The 10,094-nt window shown below is 33.8% G+C and overlaps 5 protein-coding genes across 7 annotated transcripts; 4 read left to right on the forward strand and 1 right to left on the reverse strand.

Moving 5' to 3' along the window:
• The first annotated feature begins 551 nt into the window (after positions 1-551).
• On the forward strand, positions 552-3,648 carry LOC139103653 (bromodomain-containing protein 4-like). Its single transcript, XM_070658547.1, has 4 exons — positions 552-1,299; positions 1,543-1,692; positions 1,876-2,136; positions 2,904-3,648. Exons 1-4 carry the CDS (start codon positions 610-612, stop codon positions 3,396-3,398), a joined length of 1,596 nt encoding a protein of 531 aa, XP_070514648.1. The 5' UTR covers positions 552-609; the 3' UTR covers positions 3,399-3,648.
• Positions 3,649-4,532: 884 nt separating this feature from the next.
• Positions 4,533-6,152, forward strand: LOC139103663 (uncharacterized). Its single transcript, XM_070658569.1, has 3 exons — positions 4,533-5,203; positions 5,414-5,596; positions 5,802-6,152. Exons 1-3 carry the CDS (start codon positions 4,580-4,582, stop codon positions 5,946-5,948), a joined length of 954 nt encoding a protein of 317 aa, XP_070514670.1. The 5' UTR covers positions 4,533-4,579; the 3' UTR covers positions 5,949-6,152.
• Positions 6,153-6,342: 190 nt separating this feature from the next.
• LOC139103674 (uncharacterized) lies at positions 6,343-8,449 on the forward strand. Its single transcript, XM_070658586.1, has 3 exons — positions 6,343-6,738; positions 6,827-6,958; positions 7,121-8,449. The coding sequence occupies exons 1-3, from the start codon at positions 6,514-6,516 to the stop codon at positions 7,361-7,363; spliced, it is 600 nt and encodes a 199-aa protein (XP_070514687.1). The 5' UTR covers positions 6,343-6,513; the 3' UTR covers positions 7,364-8,449.
• LOC139103678 (low molecular weight phosphotyrosine protein phosphatase-like) lies at positions 7,433-9,055 on the reverse strand. 3 transcript variants are annotated; one of them, XM_070658593.1, is made up of 5 exons: positions 8,574-9,040; positions 8,256-8,446; positions 7,879-8,040; positions 7,752-7,802; positions 7,433-7,529 (listed from the first exon to the last, which is right to left on the reverse strand). In XM_070658593.1, the coding sequence occupies exons 1-5, from the start codon at positions 8,611-8,613 to the stop codon at positions 7,497-7,499; spliced, it is 477 nt and encodes a 158-aa protein (XP_070514694.1). In that variant the 5' UTR covers positions 8,614-9,040; the 3' UTR covers positions 7,433-7,496. The 3 variants fall into 3 exon arrangements, with proteins under 3 accessions (XP_070514694.1, XP_070514693.1, XP_070514692.1); XM_070658592.1 differs by lacking the exon at positions 7,433-7,529 and having other exon boundaries at positions 7,672-7,802; positions 8,574-8,867; positions 8,937-9,055; XM_070658591.1 differs by lacking the exon at positions 7,433-7,529 and having other exon boundaries at positions 7,672-7,802; positions 8,574-9,037.
• Positions 9,056-9,152: 97 nt separating this feature from the next.
• Rps27 (ribosomal protein S27) lies at positions 9,153-10,072 on the forward strand. Its single transcript, XM_070658595.1, has 2 exons — positions 9,153-9,314; positions 9,749-10,072. The coding sequence occupies exon 2, from the start codon at positions 9,750-9,752 to the stop codon at positions 10,005-10,007; it is 258 nt and encodes an 85-aa protein (XP_070514696.1). The 5' UTR covers positions 9,153-9,314; position 9,749; the 3' UTR covers positions 10,008-10,072.
• Positions 10,073-10,094: the final 22 nt, after the last annotated feature.

The following is a 10,094-nucleotide window of genomic DNA, read 5'->3' on the forward strand; positions in this document are numbered from 1 at the left end:
TTAAATTTAATATTAAAATTTTTTTCTTGTGCAATGAAGAGTGTGCTAAATTTTCTCGTTGTACTTATGAAATTGGATTCCGTTTGTGGAATTTGAACATATAAGCAAAAAGAGTGCGTAAAAAGCATGAATGGCGACATACGTATGCTGCAACATAAATGAAAATGCAACTAAAGGTTTAATAATATACAGCAAATTAAAGAATCGACTTAATTGTATCTTTATGTTTGCTAATGAACATAAAATATTGTCTTAAATAGAATTTAAGCATAATTCTTTTTTATCAACTACACATATCACACGATGAATAAAAACATGTATATATTCTACGCAAGATATAAAAAATGCTATAGATTAATTTCCAGTTTATTTTGTTTATAATTATTAATCGACGATGTCGTTATGTGTAATTTTATAAAAACGAAGACTACGTATTGTTCAATCACGCGTAAAAAATTTGCCAATGCATCAAATCGCTCGCACAATTTCGCAAGCAATGCACATGGTTTCGTGGCCGACTCCTATTTCACAACCGATCGTTGATTTCCTTAAAAAAGAGACCCCACAGTCCTGCTTCATCAGTTCGATTTCGACTTCAATCCACGAACAATGTATCTGAATAGTTACTGTGCGTTGTTTCTGTTGGCGCTAGTCGCCTGTCAGGCTGCACCTTCGTCTAAATTGACCGAAGAACAGCCGACTAGCGAAGTACAATCGTCATTCGCTACGAATGGCTTAGAATCAGAGGAGCCTGGCACAGAGAAGGGTAGAACGAAGAAAGCGGCAACGAGCTTCTGCGTAGAAGTTCGCTCCGGAAAACCAGAACAAGTTCCCTGCAGAAACGAGCAGCAAGTACAAGCTTATAGACCAGAACAATCTAAACCGGTGGTCATCGTTCAACCCATATCGGTCCCAGCGCCCGCACCAGTTGAATATCCCAAACAACAGTTTGTTTTCCAGCCACCGTATAATTACGTTCAGCCTGTTGTGCAGCTACCATCAGTTCATTCAGCTCCTCAGCAACTACTGAAACCAGAGTTTGTCCCAGCACCAGCACCAGCACCAGCACCAGCACCAGCACCAGCACCAGCTCCTGCCCCAGCACAAGTGTCTACTCCTGCTCCAGTACAAGCACCTGTTCCGCAGCCAATAATTAACATTGTACCGCAAGCTCCTTGTAACAAACCAACTATCGTACAGCAACCCCAGCAACCACAAATTCACACGGTCCATGTCTATAATCCGCAACCTTTGCCAGTACCACAACCTGATATGAGCCGCAAGGAACCACAGAATAAGGTAAGAATGTCATACATTTAAATAAAAATTAATTTATAAAAAAAAATTTAAAAAATTTAAAGTTTATATAAGGTTTTAAAATAAATTTAAAAATAATTTTCTTTCAAAATTAACTCACATAAAATTTGTTACTTTTTTCAATTATAAATACTTACGTTATGCAAACTTGTAAAGGTATGATTAATTAAAAACAGATTATTATATAAATTAAAATTAATAAATTATCTATCTTTTGTAATTCAGCTGTTACCGCTAAGACCAAGCGCACCGTTGAAGCCGCCAAGGATCACAATTTTACCAGTACAAAAACAACAGCCTGACTGCAAAGAAACACTTCGAATCGAACCAGCTTACAATTTTCTCGTCCAACCTCAACCAGAAACCTATATCGACGTGAGTAGATAAAATTATTTTTTAAGTGTCTAAATAAAATTTTTTATTTTTTTTACAACTTTGAGTTAAATTTTCAAGTTTGCATTCTTCTATCGTCAAATTTCAAAACTCGTATTTTTTTAATGCATTATATATTAGATAAAATCTAAATTAAATAAAAAGTATTGTTTCTCACTAATCCAGGTAATACCGGAGCGTGAACTTAGTACACAGGATGCATACGAATGCAACTGCCGACCAGAGCACCGCCTTCCTACTTACGTTAACAGCCGATACAGGAAGATGCAGGAACCTCGTTCAATGACATATCCTGGCACTGCTTTCGAATCCATGCCTTACAGAGCTTCGATGATGCCCACAGGAGATATGCCGATGATGCCTGGCATGACGATGCACGATATGATGGATGAACCCAAATTTACTTCAGAAGGACGTAGAGATATGGTAAGCACTAAAATAAATCGAGATTGAAGTTGAGATTAAAATAATATAAATAATACTCCACGAATATTCCAATCGTAATAAAATGGCAATTCTAGAAAAGTAATAAAAAATTTAAATGCGACACCAAAAGATTCCTATGTGCGCTATTCTTCTAATTTTTTTTTTTTTTTTTAACATTTTTATAATGATATCATGTAATGTAACATCTTCATCAGAGCTCGATAGTTCAATTAGAAGATCGACATAATATTTGATTTCACGTACAGGTTTAAACTTTTATATCCCCGATGACTTCATTACGGAAAATGGACCAAGCAAGTTTAAAAATAAAACTTTTAAAGTATTTAAAACTTTGTATAAAGCACACGTATATCTTTATCAACGGAGATGTTTATATGTATTAATTGTTCAAGAAAAAAAAAATAAAAACACTTATTCATAAAAATCTTTTCAATTGTATTCCCTTTGATCCTTTAATAAACACCAAATTTTTATCATATAGCTTATATATTGCAGATTATCTGAAACATTGCGTTACATATGGAATCTTTTGATGCGTATAAAACAAAACGTTAATCATGTGCTTAACTCCTGAAGTCATACAGTGGAAAATTTAAAACTGAAACTTATTGAATAGCAAAACTGTGGTAAAAAAAAAAAAAAAAGTGTGGATTATTTAATTTCATGAAAAAAAATTAATTCTGAAAGAAACATTTAAATATATCATAAAATATAATTTACAAATAATATTGAAATATTTTTTACAGGAACCGAGACATCATCATAAAAAGAAGGAGTTTGCTCCAGTGAATCTCTCGGTGCAAGTGCCTCTTGTATATCCAGGATCCTACAATCCTCCGAATTACGAATATTCGTATCAACCTTCGTACAATAGACCAACTTATGCCGACTACCCAAATGTTTATTATCAAACCTATGGAAGTGACAGAAACTATGGAAAGTACGAAATCGGGAACACTCCTTATCAGACAAAATACTACCAACAATCAGTAGATGATGTACCGTCAATCACCGTTAATGCGGGAGGACCATTTTATGGACGACAGTCTCAGTCTCAACAACCTGAATCCCTGCAACAAGATAAAATCGCGTCGCCACCCTACGAAGAGCTTTCGACTGCTACAGAAATGATAAATTCCAACAACCAAAAGCGAGAGACTGAGTTTCATAATGAGTTAGAAAGCGGACAGATAGAAACTACACAGAACAAAAACGAAAACGTCCTCGAGCAGAGAATTTGATAAATCAAGATAATCAGGAATATGAAGTAAAAAGAATAGGCTTCGAACTTTAAAAAGCGTAATACGTTTAAATAACTTATCAATTAATTTCACAGGAAATATTTATTTAACTTTGCGTTACTAAATATTGCATTTAATTATTTACTTTGTATTTTTCTTTTTTTACTTTTTTTCTACAGTATGTTGAGAATATTATTAGTTTAAACAAATATATTTGCCTTTAGCACTAATAAAGCATTTAGGTCGCAAATTGTATATAATTTCAAGCATGCACCTTTTTGAATTCTGCATTCCCATTTTTTATGACTTAATTAATTATATATAATATCTTTCCTGTACCCTTTCCTTTAAGACATATGTACCCTGAATAAAAAAAAAAAAAAGCAAGCAAATACGGCGTTTGTCGCGACGACTAGCGTACATGATCTTGTGTTTGACGTAAAGTATGTACGTCGAATCTCACACGAAACCGTGGAGCCGCAGAGGACTGAGGACTGAGGAAGAGGCTGGAAAGAGATAGCCGATCGTCCTCGCAGCAAATGCCTTATCTGCCTTTCAGAGTACATATATGTATACATATATTTTGTACAACTATTTATGAATTATCCAATCAACCCTGATGCAATTGAAATTAAATATAAATCATATTCTGCACGGAAAATACATATATCGCAACCAAAAAGTTTTATCGTTTTAATCGACCAGCGCGATACACCGCGTTAAAATAGTAATAAACTGACGACATTCATTATGTTTATTAGTATTCACATATATGATACATGTATGACGTATGTTGCGTACTAATAGTTTAAAAATTTTTTAATCTTCGTAAGTAAAAAAATGTTAACACGCATGTTTGTTGCACAAATCAAAATGCAACAAATCGACTTAATTACAAATGTTTAATAATATGCACCAAATTATTAAGCACATTGCATAATAGCACTCACTCTTGATAAGCGTTTTTGCTTTCAGGGAATTATTATGCGTAATTTTATAAAAAAAAGGACGCAAATATCGTTTAATCACAATTTTGTCGATGCATCGTATAACTAAAAAAATTTTGCAAGCAATACAAATGATTTCGTCGTTGAGTTTAATTTTGCAACTGGTAAATTCTTTAAAAACCGAGTGCGTTAGCCCTGCTGCAACAGTCCGATTTTGACTTCAATCTACAAACAATGCATTTCAACACTTTTACGTTGTTCCTGCTAGTGTTGGTCACTTGTCAAGCTGCACCCTCGCCCAAATTGACCAAAGAACAGTCGATTAGCGAACCACAATCAACATTCGTCACAAATGGCTTACAATTAGAATCAGAAGATACTGACATGGAGAAGGGCAGAGCGAAAAAATCAACGACGACCTTCTGCGTACAAGTTCGCTCGGGAAAACCAGACCAAGTTCCATGCAGAAATGAGGAGCAATCACATGTTTCAGAACCACCTGAACCAGTGGTCATCATGGAACCCATATCGATCCCAGCCCCCTCATCAATTGTCGAATATTCGAAACCGCTTGTAATCCAATCACCAGAAAATTACATTTTGCCTATTGAATTGCAACCTTCTCAGCCAAAACCAATAGTCGTTTCTGCACCAATATCAACTTCTGCTCCAGTACAAACATCTATTTTGTCGCCTATCATTAACGCCATACCGCAGACTTTACCTTGTGACGAACCAAATATTATTCAGTCCCAATTGCCACAACAATTTCACAAAATTGAAGACCAACGTCAACAATCTCCACTGAGGACACAATCATCCAAGACGATGCCCTACATACATCTTTCACCTTCTGAGGTAAAAAGATCAATTCTTTGTTTCAAAAAATATTAATATATAGAAATAAACTTTAAAAATTCCAAAGTTAATAGTAATATTTTTTAAATACATTTTAAAATATTTTTTAAACTCTATTCAATTAAAATCTACTTAATAGAAAAAGTAAATAAAATTAAATGTACATTATTAACACTTTAAACTATCTTTTTTAAGACCTTTTTCATGCAGATCGAACAAGAAACACCACAGTCTTCATCGAAATTGCCACCATATGAATTTCCATATCACAAAGCTATTACAGTACCAGATAAGCTGCTCCCCCTACTCATCCCAATTAAGGAAAATACGACTATTTCAGATGATATCCTTCACACAATTATAGAACATCTTCCAAAACCATCCTTTTTCGAAGTGAGTATAAACCATTGTTTTATATTTTCTAAAGAAAAATTTTAATTTCTTGTAGAAAATAAGCTAAACTTTAAAGTTAAGTTACAGTTGTACATTCTTGTGATTCTTTAGATTTCAAAATAAAAAATGTTTTTTATAATTGCACCATATGCAATATTATATCAAATTCACATTAAATAAAATATGGTGTTTTTCGTTAATCTAGATCCTGCAACGTCAAAATGATAAAACTCAGATAATGTCCGAAGACAGTGCTCAGCGGCTAAAGGACCTCATTCGTACATACATATTCAAGCCCATGCAAGTTTATGACCGAGAAAACCTCAATAATTTCCACAAAAAACATGTATAATATATATAACGTCTAGCACGATGGGAAATCAACCTACGCCAACTTCGAGAAAAACTCAAATAAAATGTTATAATAAATTCATAAACTGTTAGAACTTTAGTTGACTGGATTAAAGTTAACGTTATAATAAATCGACTACTTCATTATGTTTATTAATATTCATACATATGTACAATATATTTGATAAAAAAAGTTTTAAAAAGGTATTTTTATTTTCGTAAGCGTATGAGAAAATTTAAGTACGTATGTACTGCAATAAGAATGAAAAATGCAACGATTCGATATAATTACAAATGCTTAATAAGCACCAAATTATCGTGTATATTGCACAACAGCACTCTTAATGAGAATTTTTGCATTTACAAAATTATTATGCGTGGTTTTATGAAAACCAGGTATTGTTTAATCATAAATTAAAATTTGTTGATGCATCGTATCACTTTGAAAATTTTGCAAGCAATATACATAATTTCATCGTTGACTTCAATTTTGCAACTGATTGATTCTTTAAAAATCGAGTACGCTACCTGCTTTATCAGTTCGATTTTATTTCAATCTACGAATAATGTATTTGATCAGTTGCTGCTCTTTGCTCTTGCTAACGCTAGTTGCCTGTCAGGCTGCACCCTGGCCTCAGGTGACCGAAGAAAAATTAATTAACCAGGAAAAAACAATATTTTCGAAAAATAGCATAGAACCAAACGAAAAAGCTAGAACGATAAAACAATTAAGAAAATTGTGCTATGAATATCGCAAGGGAGAATCAATACAAGTTCGTTGTTCAGATGAGGTAAACTAATTAAGACTTTTCGAACATAAATCTAAACTAGGGCAAATTTTATCGTGCAGTCCATTTTAATCTATCCTTCATAATTCAGCCTCCAATAATAGAAGTATGTTCAGAGGTCATTATGACGCATAACGATACTAAATGCAAAGATGGAAGACTACTTCGAGTTCCTGATGATTCTAATTGGTTTTTCCTACCTCCACCAACAGCCTACGTCGAAGTAAGTAAAAAAAAATATTTTATATTCTCTAAAAAAAATTTTAATTTTTCTCACAGTCGTGAATTCAATGTTTAAATTTAATTTCTATAATTACATTATACATAAAAAAAAAAAAAAAAATTTAATTGAATAAATAAAACGTATTGTTTGTCGCTAATCTAGGTAATACCGCAGCACGAAATCGATAGAACTCTAGCAATACCCAAATATGAAACCAAGTGCCAACCACAGAGCCGCCTTCCTACATTAAGACCTTACTTTACCTCTGACTTGAAAATTCTAAAACCTCGAGTAATGACATATTCTAACACAGCTTTCAACTCAATGCCTTATAAACTCCCGTATTTTACAGAAAACAATCCAAGCGTAATGTTGAATAAACCTATTTACTTCAGAAGCAACTAGAAAAGCGGTAAACACCAACCTAAATTAAATCGTAAATTGTATAAAATTTTGAGTACTCACCACTTTAAATTTGACTCTCTTATTTTTTGTAACTTTCATATTGTACGTCTCTTTTTTTCTTTATAATTTCCTTTCACCATAACGCACGTTTGCACGCATAATTTTTCTATTAAAAGTTTTTTAAAATTTTAGTTTTCCAAATTATATTTTAGCATATAGTATAAAAATGTAATTCATATTTCATAATAGTATAGACATACTCTGAAAGTATTCAATAGTTTCACAATATATTCACTGTTTTAAACTACCTTTTAAGAATAAACAGACAAATTAATTTTTCAAAGTAGTTTTTGCATTAACTAGAGTATTTGTCCAAAAATGCTCTTACACTTGCTACACATTGGTCATAAACTTTTTGAAATCCTATGCTGTCACTGTCCTGTAAAAAGATCAAAACAATTAAATATACTTTTATTATTTTTCTTTTAATATTATAAATGTTAATAGTGACATACATAATATGGGTCTCGTATTATGAAATCTCCACTTGGATCATAACTTCCTAACAGCTCTACTTTTGCTCGGCAATTCTCCGGTTTATAATCATTCAAATTTTTAATATTCTCATTATCCATACCAAATATCCAATCAAAGCTATCAAAATCAGCTTCTTTGATCTAGATATAAGTAACAAATATTAGAGTATATAATAAACTTATATTAATGTCTATAATTATAAATATTTATTCATAATTTATTCAGTTACAATGAGATATATTCTACTTATTTTCTTAGTAAAACTATTTATCATATAACAAAGTTTGCAGTAAAGTACTATTATGTATCTCAATTAAATCTTTAAGAATTACTTTTAAAAATTGTGAGATCTTACCTGACGTGCTCTATGGGAATAATTAGTGATTCCATTAGCTTCTAATGTACTCCGAGCTCTATTATCTGGTTTTTTACCTGTATGATATCCTATAATAGCAGCACTTTTTACCTCCCACTGATCTTCCAAATGTCTCTTGTTTATCTCATTTTCAAATACAGCCTCCGCTATCGGTGAACGACAAATGTTGCCTACAGCATGAGATACGTATAATAAATAACTGTTAATAAACGACATATGAGCACATAGCCTATTACATCTACTCGTTTTCTTTTTTTAAGAAATATTAAATGTAATGAAATAAAATCCTTGCAATACCTAAACAAACCATGAGCACTTTCTTTTTTTCTTCCGACATTTCGACGCAGAATATAACGTGCTGACTATCTCCTTGTATGTACTACATAGACATGCTCTCTTGCTCACCCCCGCACTAATACATCACAGTAACTCAAGCGTCCAATCCTGGCATGTCAAACTCTCGCTCTAATACGAATTAGCCAATCATACGTAACATAACTCAACGACAGCGTAGCTGCACTACTCTCCCAATGTATGTATGTATGTATGTATGTACACTCGTGGTCAGAAAAGCAGATACGGCGACGGCAGCTAGCGAACGTAACTTTATTATAGCGTCGTGTGTGTCGAGTTTCACATGTATGTACCGCATATACATACCGCACCGGCCGATTTGCCGATGATTGATTTCTAATTTCTTATTTCTAATTTCTTCGTTCTTTCATCCTCTGCCTCTGCCGCTTAGAATTACGTACGCTAGCCGCTGTCGCCGCAGAAAACGCCATATCGGGTAACATAGGACACTCACACCTTACATGTATAAAATAAAGAACAAGTGCATGAAACAGATTCAACGATTTGTGCGCATGTGCGCATCAAACAACGTCAAAGAACAGTTGGCAGCTCTAACGAGAGCTTGGGGTTTTAACGTTCTGTATCAAAGCGGAATATGTTCCTTTCCAGTGCGTAACGTTGTGCTGTAAACACGTGGTTACGACTTTAATTATCAAATTTGAGACGAAATACACTGCAAATCACGTAAGTGTTCCCGTAATTTTGTTCATCGCCAGCGCAAAATGCGCTCAGTTTCAATGTCTCGGTTCCGGTTGGTCTAGAAACCGAGTTATTCGCGCGCATATCACATGCGGCATGCTGTCTCTCCTCGCGGTATCGCCCATTACACGGCCAGGCAAATATCGCGTATACGGCAACTATTCATTAACATTCCAGATCGTCATATTCATATTTTTCAAGCTTTCAACAAGCTAGACCTATGTTGTTCGTTTCCTCTTTGATTTCTTCTGTGATCCTCGTATCGCTGATACAAGATTGCACAATGTTATGTATACATCTTGTTTCAATGGAAGACATTACATTCGTTTTCTATTGTAGCGCGAGAGTGCTATTTGTTAGAGAAATTTGTGAATCTGTCTTTAAGATAAGTTTAACTGATTGTTGAATTTCTTTTGCAGAATGCCACTGGCACGAGATTTCCTGCATCCAAGCCCCATTGAAGAAAAAAGGAAACATAAACTGAAGAGGCTCGTACAGAAGCCGAACAGTTATTTTATGGACGTCAAATGCCCGGGCTGCTATGCCATAAAAACTATCTTTTCACATGCTCAGAGGCCAGTAGAATGTGATGGCTGCCGTACAATACTTTGTACGCCGACAGGAGGGAAAGCACGATTAACTGAGGGATGTTCTTTTAGAAGAAAGGTCCAGTGTTAATTTTATTCAATATGTAATTGATGCTTCTCTTTATATTCGATAAATAAACACAATCACATCATGTACTGTAGCATTATTTTTACTGCA

The sequence above is a fragment of the Cardiocondyla obscurior genome, linkage group LG06 (genome assembly GCF_019399895.1).
Source record: "Cardiocondyla obscurior isolate alpha-2009 linkage group LG06, Cobs3.1, whole genome shotgun sequence".
In the NCBI taxonomy this organism is placed as follows: domain Eukaryota; kingdom Metazoa; phylum Arthropoda; class Insecta; order Hymenoptera; family Formicidae; genus Cardiocondyla; species Cardiocondyla obscurior.